The sequence below is a fragment of the Ammospiza caudacuta genome, chromosome 1, assembly GCF_027887145.1.
Source record: "Ammospiza caudacuta isolate bAmmCau1 chromosome 1, bAmmCau1.pri, whole genome shotgun sequence".
Lineage (NCBI taxonomy): Eukaryota > Metazoa > Chordata > Aves > Passeriformes > Passerellidae > Ammospiza > Ammospiza caudacuta.
In genome coordinates this window covers 118,268,086-118,290,394 of record NC_080593.1, presented here as the reverse complement: position 1 = coordinate 118,290,394, position 22,309 = coordinate 118,268,086, and the positions used below count along the sequence as shown (strand labels likewise).

General features: G+C 39.6%; 1 protein-coding gene across 1 annotated transcript in view; it reads right to left on the bottom strand.

Annotated features, from left to right (window-relative positions):
* The window catches only part of CLVS1 (clavesin 1), an 87,615-nt gene that overhangs the window by 45,589 nt on the left and 19,717 nt on the right, over nucleotides 1–22,309 (bottom strand). Inside the window, exon 2 of the mRNA XM_058815440.1 lies at nucleotides 18,234–18,408. Coding sequence (XP_058671423.1) covers nucleotides 18,234–18,408 — 175 coding nt within the window. The remainder of the gene's footprint in view (nucleotides 1–18,233; nucleotides 18,409–22,309) is intronic.

Sequence of the window (22,309 nt, the reverse complement as noted above, 5' to 3'; positions counted from 1 at the left end):
GAAAGGCACAGAGGTTTTATACTAGATTTACAGTGAAGAGGTCCTGCAGCCCGGAACATGCCTGCAAAAGGGGTCTTGCTTTTCACCCCCACACTATTAATCGAAAAGGTAGAAAATGCAATTGCTTTCCCATGCTATAAGGCATGACAAAAGCTATACAAGCCCATGTGGCAACCATCTTTTCTATAGTCTGGGGTATGTGTGCATGTTGTAGAATAATTTCCTAGCTCTCCATGAAAGACCCCAGAAGTCAAGTACTCCTGTGAGGGAGGGAGGGGGACTTTGAAGGTTTGAATTGGAGGATATAAGGAGCAAAATAAATAGAGTAACACAAGGAGTATTTCTAAGTCTAGATTAAAATAGCCACACACGTCTTCAAATTTTCTGATGAACTTTAAGAAATGTACCTGTACTGTAGTATTGATAATTCAATTCATAAAATCCAAAGGTAGAAAAAGAGCTAAGGGTATTGATTAAACTGTGAACAAGTATACCATTCCTATTTTTATGGCTGTAGCTACAATAAACATAGGGCAGGTTAAAGTTTTAACCTGTTCATTACCAGCACCCAGAGAAGGCTCCAGATCAGGAGCTGAGAAAAATTAATAATTTAGGAATACAGAAGCACGTGCAGCAAACCATTAGGGTTTTTGAGATTACAAATCAGAAATACTTCCAATCTCAGTAAGCAAAAGATAAAATACAAAGAAATACCAGTTCCTTAGTATCTACATTATGTTAAGAGGCTTATGAATTTGTGGGGTCTTTAGGAGGCTGACTGGTGGAGAGCGAGGTACTGTGGCAGAGAGGCACGCTGACTTCTGTCCTCAGAACTTGTTCTGGAGCTGACACTGCTTTCAACTCCAATTAGCTTACTCAAAATCATAGCCCTGACCTTTTTTCAAAGAACTGTTATGTATGAATACACACAAACTGTGCTAGAAAAAAAGTGATGATTCAGTGAAATACAGTCCTGTGAGCTTTTGGTACTAGAAAGACACTCCTAGGAGTGATAGAGGCCAGCTGGTGCTGAGCACTGCTGCCAGAAGAAGATCTGGGGAGTGAGAAAAGCCCCCCTGACTGTTCATAAGGATGCTAGCTGCTTAAAATACTGATGGCATTTTCCTTTCGATGTAGTGTTAAGATCCTTCTGGCTTCACATGCTAATTGAGAGAGTGATGAAGGGAGGGTAACCTCCACACCCCCCCTCCTGTTTTAAACAACTCTTTTATATATTTAGGGTGATCAGCAAGGTCTAGATATAGACTTTGTGCAATATTATGAAATATTAAAGTTGACTAAATGCTTAATTGCACTTGCAGGCTCCTTGTAGACCATCTGACAGGCCCTAGTGGTCCTGGTGATGTGGAAAAAGGAAGGTTCCTTTGCCAAAGGATGTGATGTGTGTTTCCCATTTCAAACCAGGATCACTGCAAGAACATCTGAGTCATGTGCCATAGATATCCCACACAACCTGTTAAACTTTGCCTATCCCTTCTGGCCTAACAACCTTGGAGACCCCTTACCCATTCCACTGAACCACAGCCACAACTCTTATTACTCCAAAGTTGAAGCTCCTGTTTATTTCTAATTCCACCTATCCATCTTGGATCAGAGTTTCACATAAGTTCTTGGCACATACCAGAACACCCACCCCCTTTGGCTCAAAACCTATCTAGAGCGCCACCCAACTCTGAGTCTCCTGAGCTCTTCCAACCTTCTGCTCCAAATCTCTTTCTGCCTAAGCCCCTCAACTTCCCTGCACTTCCCTCCCAGACTGCCACTGCCACTGCCATCCCTCAGCACTCCATGGTCAGGAACCCCAAACACTGGTGTCCTGGCAGTGGTGGCTGCTCAGCTCTCCATCTTTGGACCCCTCACCTCTGCTTGAACATTCTGCCAACATCTACACCCACCACAATGAACTTCCATGGGACTTTGAGCCCACATTCCTCCACCACAGCACCTCTTCCCTTACCGCTCCCCCAGAGGGAATCACCCAACTCCTGCATCCCACAGGGAGAGGCTAAATACAGTTTGCAGTTCCTAGAAATATACTTTAAGAAGATGCAAAGAGTAAAAAGTAATATCTATTTTAGGAAAATCAGATGTATTTAGACCCTGTATTTCCTTACTTTTAGTCTACAATTAGACCTGGAGCCTCCTTTTTTATAGGATTTGAAAAATAAAACTGGTGAAAATGCACATGTATTATTTTCCATTCCCCCCCACTCTCTGCCTCTAACAACAAAGAAAGCATTTTTAGGTTTATTTTCCTCTCTTTAGTCCTGTGTTTGTGAAGAAGGTGGGGGAGGTGAAAGGCAACTAAGACCCAAAGAATTAGAGGTTACTTATTCTTCTTTGTAAATAATTGCCATGCCATTGACTGAGTGTCCCGAAGCCCAGCTGCCTGCTGACAGACTGTTGTGTCAGCAAAAATCTCTCTTGTTTTGCAGGAGGCTTTAAAGTCCTGATGGGTGGAACACAAGGCAGAGTACAAAAACTCACTATCAGTTCTGGATAGCACACAGTTGCTTTTCAAATTAAAACAATTTTTTCCTTTCCACTTACACCAGGGGTGCTACCTTAGTGATGCTTGTTTATCCATTCTTCCTTTCTCATGGAGGATACAGAGTTCTCACTGAACCATTTTTTTCTTCCCATTGAGATCTAGCATTGCAATCAGAATTCAGCTTATTTCACCACTTTATTAAACCTGTTTTCACCTTTGGAAAAGACATTTTGTTCTCCTCTATTTATAGTACATTAAGATACTGTGCAGATACAGTTATGGATCAACACCTTATTAATCCATTTTTTTGTGATAAAATAGCTGTGTGAGGGGGTACAAGCACCTCACAGATAACAAAACCCTGCTAGGTGCCTCATTTCGACCTTTTCCTATTCAAAAACTCCTTGTTCTGGCACAGGAACATGTGCTTCCTTTTAAGCTGTACATGCTAATTTTCCTCCTAGCCTCACATTGCTGCCAGTGTTAAAGACTGGGACAAAAAACCTAGGGTACAACAGAGCTTACAGCAGTAGAAGTACACTGTGCATTTGAAAAGCTATGGAGTGAAACTGAACCAGTAGAAGATCATCTTTTCCAGCCTGTAGAGCTTTACATGCTAGAAAGAAGCAAGATGGAAACCTGGTCTGGAGTTCCTGAGTTCAGCAAAGGTCTGAATTGAATTTTCAGCAGTGGTGGCTGAAAACTGCCCAATAAATCCAGCTAGGGATAGCACACCCCTTTAAGTAAGCCTGAAAGCCTTCACTAACACAGTTCAGGTGGTGGAGGATCTACTGCACTCCTAGACAAGATGGTGTTGTGGCTGATAGCACAGATCACTCTTTTCTGGTCAGAACTGGTCTTTCAACAGGAAGAGTAAGGGCTCTCTAATATCACTAGAACAACTTTCTGAATGTATGGTCTCCAAATCAAACTTTGCCCATTTTTTAATGGACAAGATGAGCTGTTTCTCCATCTAAATCAGCAATAGAGTGAGGCTCTTCCCTGCTCAATTATCCCCATTCCATGGAAGTTCCGAAGGTGTGCAAGTGGCAGTAAAATCAAGCTTGATGTTTTGGTCTGATTCTTCAGTGCTGGTGTGAGCAAATGACAACATAGCACTTCATGCTCAAGGTAAGCCCTGTTCCTCTGATGTAAAGAGGGAGAAAATTATTTGCTAAATATTAACCTTTCAGTCTGAGAGAAAAAAAACCACCCTCATTGTCACTGCAAAAGTAAGCATTGAGGGTCTTTGTACATCTTGTACACCAGAGTCCTTTTGACTACATCCAAAGCAGGATGTCTTTTGCAATGAGCTACTTTAGCTGAAAATAAACAGCATTTCCAATTAGAAAAGACACTGATGTGAATTTCGTGATGAGGGAAGTGATGGAGCTGATCATGAAACCTTGCTTAGGGCAATGGATGTTTTGTGTTATTTGGCTGAGAGAGGTTGTGCCTCTCCATCCATCTCTCCTCCTCCTCCATCCAACCAAACCACCACCCCATTCCCATCACAACCATATCTAATGCAGCTGTCTCTTCTGTCCACCAGCAGCAGCCAGCTCACAAGTGTGCCCTTGCAAGGGAGGGAGGATATATATAAAACATATTCTGTGGAGACATAGAATCAGCCCTGGCACTGAACTTTGTGATTTTCAAAGATTCTCTTAAAGCTGAGCATTAAGTTCCTGTGATATTGCACGAAAGCCTGGCTTTTATCGAAATGGAAATGAATTTTTTCCAGCGTTCATGCAGCCAACAAAATCTTGAAGGCATTAACTGCAAGCACCTCAAAGACTCAAAACCTAGACTGCAAATGCAAAGTAAGGGTTTTAAATATTTTTTTTGCACTTCCATATCTGTTAAAAAAAAATCCATGGGGCTAAGGAGATAAAAGAGACAAGGAGTGTTGTGGAGTTTTTGGAGGTTTTCAGAGGGAGACAATAAGTGTATTATGAAGCAGCTGCTCTGACTGGCAGTCTGTTGCCCACCTGGAGGAGAGGACCTGCTGTGAGCTTTCCATGCACTCCTCAAAGAAAGCCAGGTAGAAAGCAGCAGCAGCACGAGGGGTCTGGGTGAAACTCTCTCCCCTTTGATTCCTGTGGTTTGCGCAGAACTCCTGGAAGGCTGAAAAGCACTGGGGAAAACTGTGTGGTTTTCTGCCAGAGCACAGCTCCAGCTGGGGAATTCAGGGATCTTTTGCTGTTCCTGGTTTTTGGTCAGAGGAGTAATAGTGCTGCAGTCCACCTTTCACCTCATGGTCACAGTCTCTGGTTTCCCTGACACCAGGACACCGGGGGTGTGTGCGGGGCTGCTCAGAGGAAGGGAGAAAAAGGCTCTGTGGTTCTCCCCTCCCTGCTCTTCCCATCAGCAGTGCTCACTCCAGCATTACCAAAGGAAAAATAGACCTTCAGCTCAGCAGCTCCTGCCCCCACCACCAGGCCTTCACTCTGTCCTCTGCAAAAGAGTCACAGTGCCTCTCAGGAGCAGTGATGGATCAGTGGGGATGACTGAATGCTCCATGCTTTTGATCCACCAAACTCTGCCATGGTCATGCTTAGATAAGCACGGGGAGAAACACTGTCAGTTTTCCACTGAATTTCAGAATTTACTACATTTTTACTAGCATCTTGTTTGCTTGAATATGTTTATTTTTATCCCTCAGGCAAATATTTCTGCCTCCTGTGAACCTTTCATGTAAATCAACAGAGGCATTTGGCAAGCTATATCAAAACTGCAGCTTTACATATCGCTGAAGCGGAAAATAAATGGAAATAATTACTGATGTCTCCAAGTACAGATTTGTTTCCAAATGAAATGTGTAGCTTGGAAAGGGTGGGCAGTATATATCTAATGATTTCCTGTTAGCTTACATAGCTGAGACATTTTTATTTCATTCCAGGATTAGTTTTTTGCCTCTTTTTGGGGAGATGAGGGAGAGATAGTGGCTGTTTGTTTTCTCATTTCAACCATATTGAACAGAATCAGACCTTCAGCTAGTTGATGAACCACTTCCCAACAGGAAGCTTATGTTTGATGTGTTGCTGTGGAGCTAATTTACATCATTCTGACACTGAACAAAAAACCTGCCCAACTAACCAACCAAAAAATCCCCCAAAACTCAACTAAAAAAAAGAGAGATGGCATTAACTGTTTTGCTTCACAGAATGTCCCATCGTGGCAGTGTAACAACAATCCAGCTTGTGAAGCTCTGCTGTGCTTTAATGATTGCAGAAATGCAAGGGAAAAGTCAGCTCATGACTGAAAGTACAAAAAGGTAGATAAAAAGAAAATTACAAATAATTTTCAAGTTGATGGTTTCCTGCATTTTATCATGTTCAAACAGCATTTTGAAACTTTTAAAGGACACAAGATCTGCTTCACATGCAACAACAGCTGAATGGCAAAGAAATCAGAAGGGATGCAAGTCTTCACCTGTGTCACATCTTCCAAATCTGTCCCTACTGAGGTGGCAGGTTTCTCAAAAGGATGTAATCTACGCAGAAATCAACAGATGTTTCATTGTTAGTGAAATGTTCCTGCCAAGAGTTACTTCACATCTTCTTTCAGTGTGCCAACCAGCCCAGATCAAAGAGGCCTGCCTTGAAAACACACCCTCCAGGGTCTGGGGAGAGGTGGCATGGGCTTTCCTCTCGGGGCTTGGACACCACCTCCCAAATATACAAAAATCCCAAACAAAGGAGACAATGATTCTTGCCTGTGGTTACCACAATCAGCTTTGTTTTGCTGGTGACATAATTGAGCATTCACTGCACTGAAATCCTTGATTGCTTGCCCCTGTTTATGCCAGAGGCATGGATATTTACTGACCAGTCCAGGGCAATTTGAGCAGACCCAGATCTGAGGTATTGCTCTGAGTGGAAACTGCAGTCTGACAGCAAACTGCTCAGAAGTGCCTTTAATTCATGTATTTATTTTCAACAATGTGAGTGTCCAATAAAACACTCTGCTGCTGACAGCTAATTTCTGAAAATCATGTTCTGATGTTATTACAGAATTTGTTCTATGTAAAACTTCCAATTAAAAAAAATCATCAAAGATTACTAATGTGCAGAATCTCCTTTAAGCATGCAAGCTTATTTCCTTCCTGATTTTTCCTTTCACTCTCTCTAAACCTGGTATCTTACAGATGTACTTTCTGCACAGGCTTCAAAGAAAAGGAATGCATTACTACAAAGGGTTGTTTTTTTCTCTTTTTTCCCTCTGTATACACAAAGCTGGGCAATCCTTAGAGGTAGATACCAAATAAATTTACTCAAGCTAATTAAAATGTTCACTTATTTTGTTAGTTTAACAAACATTCTATATCTGTTTTGCCTAGAATATCTTTGCAAAATAAGTGAGCTCAAAGGAGTGCAAGCAGTCAAAATAAAATAGTTTGAACATTTGAATTAATTTTACCACAGTCAGCAGGAATTTAGTGGTAAAGTTATTTATACATTCTCAGGCAATACTATTCAGGTGCAACACCTCTGGAATAAAGACAAATCTAAGTTATTTTCATTGTCTTTTAAGACAATTCAAATGGAATGTATTTGTTTTCCTCACTCAGGAAAGTGGGTAAAGGGTCTAGCTCTTTAAATGCTGTTGTTCCAGTTTCAGAGTAGAGAGGCTGTAAAACAGGGGTGCTTCATTAAAATACCATAGCTGGCACCTCTCAGAGGCACAGGAAAGGAATATTCACTGAGTAAGTAACACATTATAAATTATAATTGAGATTCAATTCTCCCAGGGAGAAGAGAAGGTAACTTGTCATTTGAAGTGTTGTGAGTTTCTGAGAGTGGACCAGGAGTTTAGAGGGTATAATGATATCATTAAGAAATGCCCTTGCAAAGCAAGCAAAATTATACTGTGCTGTTTCTTGAAAACCACAGGAACTCTTTATTGTTCTGTCAGCAGCAGTTCAAAGAGCTGTGTGACCCCATTAACATTCATTCAGGCATGTATAACAAATTGGAGGGGGGAAATTTCTTGAATAGTTAATTATATTTTGTGTGTTTGAATAACTAACACTGTTAGCCATAAGAGCTCAGCACCATAGAATACACACCTTGCACACCTGTTTTACCTCACAGATTTATTTTTCTTCTAATATTTACAGGAGAAAGCAGTATCAAAGGTAGAGAAATAGCTGGGAGGTTGGAAAGTGGAAAAAGTAGATAATGGCTAGCTGATTTGATAGCTGTGGTCAAACTCCTCTAGTATTTGCAGTCCTTCTTCCATGGGCAGCAAATATTATATGATGAGAAAATCCTTTGAACATACATATCCATGTCAGATAGGAATATGTGGGGTGATACACTCTAAACATAAGCTACAATCTTGCAGGGAAACTGAGCTATCTCACTTTTGATAAGACACAGCTCTTGTGACCAAAGTATGTATGCTTTTTTTTTTATTATTCATTCATTTATTTATTCATTTATTTATTTATGTGTGAAAAGTTGTCCCAGAAGCTCTTTCACACCCAGTGGCAAATGACTACAGTCCCCACACTGCAGCGATCATGGACTCAGTTTAAGCAAAGACAGTGGCCAGCAACAGAAACTGAAGTTTGCCTGGTTGGTTTCGAATGCAAAAGTTAATTTTTTAATTTTTTTTTTTAGAGAGAATGATTGGTAGATATTGTCTCCAATGCTAACAGGAAGCCCAGTTACAGTGATTAATTAAGTCAGAAGCTTTATCTGTGCCAATTAATTAATTTCAGTTCCACTGCAGATTCAGGAATCCTTATCTCTTTAGGACCGTCTCCTTGCAGCTTCCCTTGCACTTGGCAATGAGATTGATAAATTATGTGATAAAGGCAAGGACCATCACAAGGAGTTTAATACTGTCTGTGTTATACTGAGCAGATGTTGTTTCCTCAGAATTCAGTTCAGGTTCTCTGTATTTCTAAGAGACACCAAACAAAGTTTGAATTGTTAGTGGGACTCTTCAGGAAACTTCTGTGTGAAGTTGGACTGGATCCTTTGTAGCAACTGCAGGTGTCCATTTACATAAAAATTCCCACCAAACCACAGGAAACCATTTCTTCCAGACACTGGGCATATATGCTACTGAGCACACTTACTAATTCAAAAATACTAAATTCTAAATTCTCTTGGAAAATAGAAGAATAAAATTTATCTTACCCTATAAGCCTAGGCAAGCTTGCATTCTATTTTCATTTCATTGAAATTTCTGCTGTTTTCCTCTGTAATTCTTACACAGCCATCAAATACTTTGCTCATCACATATATATTCATACTTCTGCCTTTCTTCTGAAAAACTGTCAATCTAATGACCTTCCAAATGTATCTGCTGTTTGAAGAATATTTGCATTGGAATTATACTTGTGTTAGCTGTGTTGTTTCTTTGCTGCATTTTTATTGCATGTAGATTGGAGTTGTTCAGAAAGCCTCCTCTGAAATGGAAATTATTTTTATTACCCTTTGGCCTTTCTTTAAACTGATTCCACTGCAAACAGTTTGTAACAGTGGGAGTGTGCTCCGAATGAAAATCAGAATGTACATTCAAATGGTCTAATGGTCTAATATGTCTACCAGAAAGGGACAAAAAACACATCCTCAACTAATAACAGGAAGTTTTGAATTACAGGGAAGTAAAACTACTGGATGAATTTCCACTGAAATACTTTTTTTCCTCAGAAAATGTCCATTTGCTGAAACCAAAGCTTAGTGGGGGCAAGGGGTAGAGATGAGGGGAGAAGGAAATAGGCTGAATATTTCTCTTGGTGTTTTCAACATTCCTTGGAAGACTGTGGTGTTTGAGGTTGACATTTTTGCATCAAGAAACTCCTGTTATTCAGGAATGTTTGTTTAATTTTAAGGTTCCACATGGTTAAGAAGAGACGCAAAAGTATTTGAGAACAAAATGGAGTTCTTCAAGATCACTAGGCAAATGTTCTTATTGATGTACAGAATTTCCAAAAAATGCTCAGACATTGAGGGACATTTTGTGCAAGCCTAGAAGTCTCTCTTGAAGTGGAAAATCACTTTCTGCCATGGCTTAATAGGGATGGAATTACAGCCTCCATCAAGACAATGGTAAAAGTTCTATTTGCATCAGCTGGGACTTCACCTCAAACTTACTGAAAGCATTGTAGTCTCTTTTGACCATGTTGATCATACACATATTTGCCATACAAGCATGTATAGCCATACAAATATGTATGACCATAAAAGATTTGAGGAATTCCTAAGTTCATTTGTTGAGGAGGAGATAATAATACCCGAGGATTTAAAAAAAAATTGATATGTGCGCAGAAGAGTCCTAGTTTTCTGCACATAAGTCAAACAACAAGTAGGCAAATGTTTCTAAAAATCATTGCCTTTCTGCAGAATTTTAAAATGTTTCTGACAGCAGCTTTTTTGTTAAAAACTTGCACCAGAAATTACCTTGCTTAGAGGAGCAGAATGAACAGAGAGTCCTGCCAAGAGCCCTTTCCTGCAGCTGTGTGAGCGGAGCTGCCGGGGACCCAGCAGGCATTTCCACAGCACGTCCTCGAAGGCATGTGCTAAAGACAGGGCTGTGAGCCAGGGGTGTAAAGGAGCAGCTGATCTTACCCTGCCACAGCCGCCTTCCCTGGAGATAGGAATTTCAGTTCTGCAGTCATTAGTGAAGGCTCCAGCATGAGTCTTCTCCTAGAGAGAGCCAAGTCCTTGTCTAGCTGTGCTCAGGGGATAATCTATGCCGCTGTGTGCAGTCATAGCAGAATGATGACTCCTCCTGCTCTGCCTCCACTCCCTATACACATGTACCTCCATTGCCACCCCACATCTCAGACAAAATAACACCTATTTCAACTCTGTTGTCACAAAGCTCTCACTGAACTGTCACTATTCCTGTCTATTTTTAATCTAGTCTTGTGTATGCAATCTCCTTTCTATTTTTGCATAATCACTGGGTATATTTGTCACGGCAAGAAATTACCTGTAAGTAAATAGTCTCTTCAGGAAGCATTCACTGGTTTCCCATGCTAAAAAGGAGAAAGCTTTTGGAATTGTAAAAAAAGTTAAACATATTACAGATGGATCATTCCTGAAATTTTATGAAATTATGAAGGACAGGAATAATGTAATTTATTGCAAGTACATTAGACCAGGTTCATATTTTATGAGAGAAAGAAACATTCAACATATAACATGATCTATTTGTGCACATGTTAGTGGGAAGGTTTGAGCATGACTGATGTTAGCTCTAGGCTTTTTTACTATCTATCACTAAGACTTGCTGCAATAAACTTTCACATTTCCTTGCTGGGACTAAAAGAGTATTTTCTTTCTTTCTAGTTCTTATCAGCAACTTGGTGAGATCTTTATGAAAATGTAATAACTGGCATTAAAAAAGACTTTCCGTTTAATATATGCAGCTTGTCCTTTACTTGGAGCCAAAAGCCCCAAAGCATCCAACTGATAAACATGGCAGGGCTGATCAATTCTACTAAGCAGTTAATTCCAGTTTTCAAGTGAAAAATGTGAGTCTGCAGCCTGCTATCCTTTGCTTTTTCGTTGTTCCAGTCAACTCCCTAGAGATGATAGACACACAATGAACACAGGCCTTCTCTTGGAGAGAGAGAAGTCTGTTTATCTACCTTTTTTTAATATAAAATGAGTCAATCCCTCTTCTCATCTCCTTTAATTTCAAAGGCTCCCTCACTGGCAGCTCAGAGAGTACTCACTCTACATATCTCAACAGCTGCTGGAGACAGATAGCATGAGCATTTCTGGAATGATCAAACTGACCTTCTTTCAATGGATTCTAAGTGCTCATCGTTAGCTGTGGCTTCATGTTCCAACACAGGTCTCTTACATGAAGCACATTCTAATGCTGAAGGAAAAGCTAGCAAGGTAAACAGATTTGAGAACTTTAGAGGCAGCCTTTAATGAAAAAAATTGTATGCCTTTTATGTGTATATATTGCAAATTATTTCATTCCAATACTTGTGTATATATGCAGTTTGATGTCTCATACGAGTAGTGGCCTTGAAACCAAGAAAGTTTTTTGCTACATATGTTTAGGAAACAGAATATCCAATTGCATCTTAAAGCATCTACTAAATTCTGATCTTTAGGCACGTTCCAGTGCTGAAGATCATTAGAACTTGAAGTTGTCTTACTTTAGGAACAGTCCAATCACTCTTACTGGGAAGAGGTCTCTATTTCCTTCACAGACCAGATTTTTTTTTTTGTAGACCCCCTTCTGTAGGTTAACCCATATTTATATAGCTCATATTGTCTCTATAGAAATAAGCTTGAGTTACTCTTCTGGAGTTACTAACAGGGACTCTTTGGGAAGCTGCAACATGCCTTTGGACACATGAACACTTGTGATTACCCATCTTCAAGGACCCAGCCTGGGATATCCCCTTTTCTTCAATTTCCATATCCTGAGGAAGATAATGACAAGGCTTTTGCAAAAATCCAAAATCTAAGTATTTCCCTAATTTTTTACTAGTCTTTAACTTCTGGACATAAATATGCAAAAAATGTCTGCCTTTAGGTAGGTTTCTTTCTAACTGGGGAAGGGAAAGAGGGACAGATTCTCAGCTGCCACAGATCATCATTTCTCTGCAGATGTGCACAGAACCACAGCCAGTTACACTGTTCCAGCAACTGGCCTCAGCTCTCTGCTCACTTTTCTCAACATGAAAAGCTGAGGAGAAGCCAAACAATTGAATGAACAACTTTTGAATCTGCAGTAATTTTTCAAGAAAAAAAGTGTTAAATCTACACTTAGGATCTTTTTATATGAGGTGCTAAGGTTTTTTGGTTTGTCCCTGTGCAAGCCAGTGGATACATGAGCCTGTATATGGTTTTCTTTGCATAGCTTCTGTCACTGAGGATTTTATCTGTTCTGACTTCAGTAGGCAATGACAGAGTTCTGTCTTTCTATTAATATGACCTGTTGTAAATACCGGTGGAGACATAATAGCATCATAGAATATTTATAGCACAGGCAAACTTAACCTTACACTACAGAAAGGCTGAGTGTTTATCAGCTTTTTACGATGAGGATTCTCATTCACTCTAAATTTTCAAGTAGCAGCAATATTATGTTCAGAAACTCTGTGGAAAGAAGAGTTTTATCTTATACTCACTATGCCAGGCATCTTATACCCTACATCCTTCCCATGACTCATGAAGAGTTCCACTGGAAGTACTTATTCAGACAAAGGGTCCACATTTACCTCGGTTTCAGAGTATAAATGTGTTTAAACAAGGAAAGAAGAGTCAGTTCCTTGCTCCAGTCTGGAGATTCCAGCCCAGTCTGGGCTGGTGAAGGAGACATCAAGTTTTCAGGGCAGAGGGCTTGGTGAAATCTCCAAACACTCAAGGACTGCCTGGATTCTTTTCAGATGCCCAGTTTGACCATAACTAACATTAAATTATGTCCATTAAGCCAGGCCATGATGCTCTGAGATACTGTTCCATTACCTCCACTTGAATTCAAACTTCAAAAAGCAGGAAATACTAACAACTAAGGCAGAAATCAAATGCTTCCTACCACTCATAATGAAATAGATTATTAAGCATTTTGTTTCCCAGATTAAAATTATTGAAACAAACCTATTTCCAGATAATTTTGGAAATCTGTTCCACTGTAATAATGCTATTTTGAAAATACAGCATAGTTCCAGAAAAAAATAAAATGGTTCTGACTTGAAAGCTTTTATCAGCTCTAAAGACTCATATTTTTCAGTAAGATTTGGGAAAAAAAGCATACAAAAATATTACACCTCTGGCATAATATTGGACTGCATTTTTTTTCCTTTAAGATCTACATTCTCCTTCGCTTTTGAGCATTTTTTAATACTATAGCTTTTCCTTCTGAAGCACAACATGAAAAATATTTGATCGTCTAAGACAATGCCAAAAGACAAACAATTTGCTGTTATAATTGAACTAACATTAGGTTTCTTGATCCTACAAAATTACAGTAGGAGGAAAGAAAAAAGACTTTTAAAATCTATTGCTTATGTTAAAGATCAAAAAGCTTCATATAGTTCTTAAGAGCCACAGTTTTTTCATAAATTGGCATCTCATTCTAGATTTTGAAGTGAAATAATCTCCAAACAAACCTGTTAGCTTAATTTTCTGATTTCATCTAAACATTAATGCTATCCTGTAGCATTAGCAAATATACCTTTGAGAATTTTCTAAGAGAATCTTATACAATTTTCCCTTATTTGAAGATTTTTTTTCAAAGATTTTTTTATCTGTACCACTATCTGATCAAAGTGTTTTAAAGCCAAGCATCATTCATTTCCTTTCCTTTTCCCCTCCTCACAGAAATACTAGCTTCAAATTTTGTCTGGATTATGATAAACTGAAGATAACTTAAAGAAATTTAGTTGTTCTCCTAATGTCCTTTGTTGGTCAAATTTTCTGTCAAGTTATTGCCAATGAAACTCCGGAGACAAATTCCTGTTTGGAGATCTCGGTTGCTCCCTCCTGTTACTGCTGCTCAATGCAATGATTGTGAAATTTGAATCAAAGCCCTGTTGAACCCTAAAGACCACTCCTGCAGTGATTCATCATTGTCACAAAGTGAGAATATGGTTTATTTCTTAAGAGTGACTGTAATCACATTTGAGGACACCTGCATGTGACACAAATATCAAAGAAAGAAAGAATACAGCCAGGAAATAGCCGTCAACCCTAATTCTTGTTTCACTACCTTGAGACAGCCTTGGGGAAAGTGACCTGTTAGGTGAGGCAGTATTAGGTACTCTGGAGTGCAAACCTGACCTTCAGGTCAGTTTTGAATCCAGTTTGGTGATTTGTGTCATAAGCCACTCAGCTGGGTCTTGGTAGACCATAGCCCTCTGTCTTGGCTTTCATCAAAGAAACAGCAGGCAAGATCAAACCTTCTGCTGTTTGGAAGGTTTTGGAAGATTTCTGGATGCTATTGAGAAGTAATTGCATTTCTATTCAGAGCACTGGCTGGGGCAATTTCTAAATTGCTATGTGCATGCACATACACGAACTGCAGTACATAGCTCTGGTGTTGGATAAGGCAGGAACAGAGTGTTTCTTTATACTCGTTGCTATACCATAAAATCAAAAGTCCTGTCTGGAGGCCAACCAACTACATCCTCAGAGCAGAAACCAACCATCCTTACATTAAAAAAATGTCTGGGTTTCACTGTTCATGAAGGCCGTGTTCACTGCAGCACTTCAGCCTTGGTTTCCAGGATTATTGGAGTCGTTGAATGCAGTGGTCAGTAGCAAACATCCTGTGTACTGAGAAGTGACCATTTCTTACATGCTTCACCTGCATCATTATTTTAACATGGCTTTCTGACCTTTGCTGTTGGACTCTGATGCTTCTACTCTATCATGCAAAGTGCCAGAAGATCAGTCTTTGGTTAACTTAAGCCACAGTTAAATTTTGTCTACCATTATAAGATAATTACAAGCTCAGCATGACACATGAAGAACTGTGACTTCACAGATGAAGAGAAAGAGGAAAAAACATGCTGTGAAGGTGGGAAGCTGTTCACATTAAAAGAATGAAGATTAGAAGTGAAAACTTGGAAAGTTATTAGCAAAATAGGTTTATTTTAGACACATCTCTCTCTCCACCTTTCCATCCACATGAAAATCTTATGTTTAATGTGTTAGAATTCAAGAGATCTGTAAGGTCTAGGAAGGAATACAGCATGAGCTCAAAGCATACAGTGACAATTGTCTTGTGCTAAAACAGCAGAGCTTGTTAATCAGAGATGGCTTAGGCACTACAAAGACTTTTGTCCCCACACTGCTGTGACATGATGAGAATTGCTATACTGTACAAATAGTTATTTAACATCTGAACTACTGTTGTTTGAAGTGGAGGCATAAGGGCATTTTTAGGTCATTAAATAAAGTAACTGAGATACAATGAACTGTCTTGTGTGATGCAATATATGGAGAAATCCATACAGAACAAGGAGTAGTATTGAGCAAAATGTGCATTCAGCAATGTGGTGATGCAACTCCTACTTCATCTTTCTAAGTATTTACAGGTTTTACAGTGTTGGAAACTGAGCAGCCTGAATAAAATTAATTTCTGCAGCCAAGTCCACTAGATTTGACTAGTGTTTGTTTTACATCTCAAGATGAATTAATATATGCACCTGTGTAATACTTGCTGTCTGCACTTTAGTTGTAATGCATTGTAGCAATAATTTGAGAAAAAATAAATTTAAGGCAAATGCAAAAATATAGAATTGCCGAAAGATTAATTAGCTGAAAGCAACTTGAATGTAAGAAAAATACCTAAATGCATAAATTATTAAATACTATTTTTTAAAGTAATTAAATATGTCAGAATGTGATGGTCTGAGACAATGAATGACAGTTTAAAAAACTATAGGAAAATTGTTCCTCTATGGCATTAAAATTGCCATTACATAGGGAGAGGCTGAAAGTTCCTGGCACAAATAGCAACATATGGGTTCAGCTCCAGTAGAAATTGTAAGAGAGAATTATTTTCCTTCCATCTTCTTAACTAGACTTACACAGGACTTAATATAACCCAAAATCTCTTCATAGAAAGGAGGACTGAGATAGCCATGTAATCTGCCTGTCTGAGGATTTGTACTTGCACAGCGCCTTAGCTATGAGAAAAAACAAGGAACTAAAACAATCTGCTTTTATTTCTGGACATCATCATCTCATGGGAGTAGGACCTGACTTTTTTACTTTCAGTGACCTCCAATGCAGTGGCTCTTTTTCTGAAGTATGTAGGTATTGTCTGCATTTCAACTACATTTCACACAAATTTTACATTAGGATGGCACTAGTTCTTTTTCAATAATAATAGAACAAAGTCTCAGTGACGGGACTTCAACAGCAATGGTGAGAACCCAAAAACCCCCCAAACTAAAAAGCCCCCAACATCATTGTATGCTAAATATGTGCTTGATGAGCATGAATGTCTTGCTTCTAGAACTGGTAAAAAGGAATGCAGCTTTCACAACTCCTACTACTCCTACTACTCACAAAGCCAGTGGTTAGCTAAGTTTAGGACACATTATCCCAATTTGTACTTTCAGAGAGAGTCACATTTTTGCTAATCCTGGACAAGACAGCAGTAACTCATCTTCAAAGAGGAAAAGAAATGCAGTTGCATACTCAACTAATGCTGCCTCCTTCAATTGCACAGCACAGGATGTCAGGCTAATGACAGAATTATAAGATTTGGTACTTCCAGGCTTCAGTACTTCCAGTATTGCTGCTGACAAATGCAAACAAACTGGAGGCAGACAACCTGGCAGTGCCATGGCCAGAAATTGGATGGGATGAAGGCTTTACTGGCCTCAAACTGAATAGATGGAAAAGCTAAATTTGGACATGCACAAGGATGCTTTGCTAGAATTTGATTTAGGTATGAATGTCACTTGGTTTTATCTTCCTTCTGACTAGAAGGTTTTTTTGAACGAAGAATGTTATTCTGTATGAAGTGATAATATCTGCAGAAGATAAGGTATTGTGCTAAGGACTAATTGCACAGCTTGACTTTCTAATTTGTTAGAATAGATGAAAATTCCTCACAAAGGGGAATACAGGCTTAAAATTGCTGGCAGATTTTTCTACCTAATTTTTGAATAATAAAACAAAGCAGATACAATCATGATCTAGTTGCAGATAATTTGCTAGTCAAAAAAAATAGTTGAACACATTGTTCCTTCTGGAATGTAAGTTAAAATAAAAATGAACACACTAGAGAGAATTTTTCTTGAGGTGTTTATGACAACAGGATATCTGGTAAGTATTAAGCAAGAAAAAAACAATTACTTTTCTCTCCTTTTAAATATGTAGCCACATGAAAACATGGTCTTTAAGCAAGCTGGTATAAGATTGAAGTCATCCCTGCTTTGAGCAGGGCGTCAGACAAAGTGATCTCCATCTCTCCTTCCAACTCAAATAGCCCTTGGATTCTATCAAATGCCCTCAAATAGTAAGGTTATGTAAAAAGTCCTTCTCAGATCTAACACCAGAGATGGGCTCGGACTTTAGTGGAAGGGACTGGAGTCCTCTCTGACCACCACAGTTTATCCTCATCCTCAGGTTGTCCCTCAGTCCCCAGCTGCCTTGTTCCTCACCTCCTACCTAACCCCATGACAGCACATGGTTTTAGCTTGTTCCTATTTATCTGCAAGCACCAAGTGGAAGTGCAGCCCCTCAAGAGTCTGAACCATAAACCAACAGGATGCTGTGTGACAAATGAGGGCAGTCAGAATGAGGCCACAACAGGGAGCCTGTCCTCCCTCTCCCTCCTTTCCGTCCTACTCAAACGCATTCCCATGAACACAGCACTGCTCTTCCATCTGCTGAGGGAGCTGCTCTCATCTCCTGTCACCCTCCCTCTGCACACACATGTGCTTGCATGTGGACTGCACACTCCCGAAGGCAGACACTGCTGGATTCTAATCCCCTTGAATTCTCTCATGGATTAAACCTCAAATCTCTAACCCTCCTTCCTAATGCTGTGGTAAGTAACACACGTCCTGGCTACATTGATTTACAGCTGAAATAAATGTGAAAGGCAGACAAAATGAGATGTCTGAAAATCGATCTATGCAGCAAGTGGATGGAACATTAAAGCATTCTAGATTATTTCTCCTCCTTTCACTTTGCCCAGGGCCTGATGAAGCAAAAATCACTGTCTGCAGCAATAAAAGTTGCAGGTACATGTGTTACCCTCCACCTACCTGTAACCCTTCAATGGCCAGTTTGAGGATAGAGGGTGTAAGCTTGGAGGCTTGCTTGAAGGAGAAGTTGCTCCAATCTATAATTAGAATGAAACCATTTATCTGAAGCTCCTGATCTTCAATGAGCACTTCCAAGGAAAGCAGAATAGCCCGAAGGATATCTATGAAGGAGTTCCTAAAGCAAAAGCAGAAAAAAAATCAATGGTTGCTGTTGTCTTCAAACCTCAAGATTCTCAGTTTTGCTATGGGTGGGGCATGAGTGAAGGACAGGGATTTATTCTGTTAGAATCCTGAAAAAAAGTTGTTTCAGAGGTGTCTTTAAAGAGTTGCTGCTCCAAAACTGCTTGGTGTGATAAATCCTGGTCACTGACGGATGAAATAAACACTGAATGAGATCTCCTTAGTTTTGCTAGTAGACCTGTCAATAGATTTTAGCTAAGCTACATTGGGAAACTATTTTTCTGTAATAAAATGAAACAAATTCAAGCTATCGATTTAAATCCTTGCTCGTTTGGATATACTTTACCAGTTTGTTTCCTTTCTTCTTATCAGTTTTTTTTTGTTTCCTTATTTTCAGAAAAGGAAATAAATCAGTACAATATTAATATAAAAGATATCATACAACTAGGTTCTGTGCTTGAGTATAGGGAATGATGCAAGGCTTTACACAATGCAGTTTGACAGTTGCCTTATTTTTGCAAACCAAATACAACATGAAAAATGGCTACATATGCTCAAAATGAGAGCTCTTTATTAATTACCAGCTACAGTAGGCTGGCCACAAGGCTTCCCTCAGCTCTGGGAGAATAATTAAAAGCTTTGGAGGGCCTGAAGCATTTAACAAGTAAAAGGGAAGAAAGTGCTGAAATGCTTTCTTTAATGTGAAAGTCTGCTCTGGGAAGCCTGGGCTGCTCACTCCTTCCATTTCCTCACTACTTCCATTTCACAAAAGCAAGACTTGGACACTTTAATGACTAGTCCATACTTATACCCCAGCAAGCTGAATTAGGTGCTCTCCTCATCTGTCCTTCTCATTAAGATTATTTACAAACAATACATTCCATTAGAGAGTAACAAGTAAGGAAAGCTTCACAAAGTGCAGTATAACCTTGTGTAAAACAAAATTGTAATATACTGCTAGTGCAATCTGTTTTACCTTAGCATTGTTCTCAAGTTTTCATGAGATCTGAGGTCTTTACAGGGAAGGTTCATACCATATTCTCCCATGGAGATTTTAATTTATTTCTTTTCTGCTGTTTTCATCAATTTAAAACAAATCCCCTCAAACATTCAAGAGCATTTGTTTCAAATTCTGCCTGAGATAAAAAAACATATGTGCAGTCAAAGCAAACTTCTCTACCATTGGCCTCTACCCCTGAATGGCATCAACACATGTTAAATTTCTATTAAAAGTAAATGGTGAATTCTTCTCTGATTCTTTCTCTTTTCTCTCAATAGGTTTTGAGTGGAAATGTACATTCCTTCTATAAAGACCTGATCCCTTGTAAAATCTGCTTCTGCACTCTGCCTTTCTGCAAAAGTTAGAAGCTTCTCTTAAGTATAATTATTGGGGCAATAAATTGAGCTTATTGAGCTTAAAGACACATAATATTGTTCTTGCTGCATACCAAGTCACCCCTCCCTCATTTATAGTTACAAAACAACCTTGACCTTTTCAAACCCTATGGGGAAGCTCTACTAAACAGCTAAAAGGAGGAGTATTTCCTTAGCAACGTCAGGTGAAGGCATACGGATTGGATTGGCAATTGGCATGTACTTTAGGTCTAAATTTATTTTGCAAAACCTGTGATATACTACCTACTGCTTAGCTGAAATGGTGATGACTTTCAAGCAGCAGCATCAGATGACCACATCTGGTGAAAAAACCCCAAATACACCCTGCTCTAGGGTGACTTTATGATGCTTCTATCCCCAGTGGTCTCTTCTGTCTATGCTAGATATTAAGTTGTGCACCTTTAAGACTGGTTCCGAGAGCAAAGCGGGGGGAAAAGAAGCATGGAGTTTGTTTTCAGAAACTACACTCAATCCTCCACATTCCTGCTTCTGGTCTGTGATGTCTGCAGCATGGATGGACAGCGGGACAGAGCTCTCCTTTTCTTTTTTAGTTAGTTTTTAGCTAGCTGAGGCAGTGAAGTTCTCTAGACTGTGGCTTTTCTTTTTATTGCAGCTGTTCAAACCTGCCCTGGACTGAAAACCCAGAAGAAGACCAGGAGCTCACACCTGGGGCCCAGCAGGGCCTGGGATGTGGCATTTCCAGTGCCAGAGGGACTGATAAGAGACTGAGTGAGCTGAGCTACAGACCACAAAATGACTTCTGAATTTGCCATCTCTTCAGAACAATGAGATGTTTTATTGTTTAATATTATTAATTTTTTATGCTTGTGAATACTTTGCCAGTTAAATAAATAGGTTTTTTCCCCCTGTTCTCCAAGGAAATCTCTTCCTGAACCAGCTGGGGGAGAGGTCACTTGAATTTACTTTCTACAGGGACCTCTTTGAAAGTCCTCCCAAATTTGCGCTAAACCAGGACACAGCCCTAGACCATATCTATGTAATATATCCTACACTATCCCAGCATCCTCCTTTAGGGCGGTCAGCCTTCCACAAGAACTGCCCCATGGAAGCTCCCAGACATGTGCAGTGGCTCCAAAAGTGTCCTTACATACATGCCAGCCTTCTTTGCACTCTTGTAGGCATCAGTTTGAAATTATATCATTGACTGGCTGCATTGGGGAAGATGGAATAATCATGATCTCAATCTCACAGCTGCAAATCCTAGAATGAACTGGATGGGTTTTATTGACAAAGGTGTTAAACACGGCTACATTGTGACAAAAAAAAGGTTTCATCCTTCATTTATGGGAAGAAGTTTTCTTAAGAGTACATTCAAACTTATATTCCTGATGCTGCTAGCACTGATGTTTTTAAAGTCTGTAGTGATTCCAGTGGGGCTGTCTGGAAATGGTGGATACAAGACATCTTCTGTAATCCACTCAAACTCTAAATGGCAATGGAAATATTTCAGTACCAAATCTTCCCCTTGGACTTCGTGCTGAGGAATTCCAGTCTTTGCTTGAGTGTCTACATAAATTGCCAATTTATCAAACAATTACTCACCTGTACCTTCCTGTACTTTCAGTAGGAATTATTTACCTGGGAGATATGGCACTCAATTTTCTTAGTTTGCAACTAATCTGGCTGTCCCTGCCTACATCCCTCCACTCTCTATGCATTTGCAATTTGAAGACATGGTGTAGGAAATAACTCAGAGTGAGCACAAAGACGTTTTTCTGATGAGTACAGGGAGTTATAAAAGCAGCACACAAGTCCTCCAGATGGGTTGTTTGCAGACACACTGTTCCATGAATGCAGAGCCTGGATAGAAATCAGACAGAGTGCCACTTGAGTCTTAAGCCCTCTGCTCTCGAGTCTTGGGGCTTTGAGACAAATCATTCAGCTGTGTGACTGATTTGCATCCAAATAATTTTCTATGCATGAACACAGAACCACTTTTTATTAGTCCATCACTTTTGTTCCATTGCTTAACGTTCCCTTCCCCTCCTCCAATGCCCCTCCCCACCAGTTTAACCCTCTCACACAGAAAAAAAAGTGAAATAAATTACAACTACACAAAGGGAAATGTATAAGGTCCTGTAAGGATTCAGCATGAAGCTTACTGAAGTGAGCCACTAATGAGTTACAAAAGATTTGCACAAGCCCCAGACAGAGAAAAAGGAGGAGGGAGAGAGTGTGCCTATCTGCCTTGGCTGAATGGAAAGGTACCACAAAAGAGACTCTTCAAATTCCCTTTAGAAAATGGGAAGTTAGCCCAACACAAGCTAGTGGTAAGGAACAATAATGTAACGCAAAAAATGAAGATGGTTTAGCTGAGGGATTTGGTGGGGAGATTAGCCAAAGGCATAACATGAAAATAAATAAGAAAAAATTACTTAATTATGAGAGGTGTAAGCAGGCTGTGAGAGAACCAGAAGGCTCAGTGGAGTACCAGGGTGCAGTGGGAACAATTAAAGGGGATAAAGACATTGCAAGGAAAT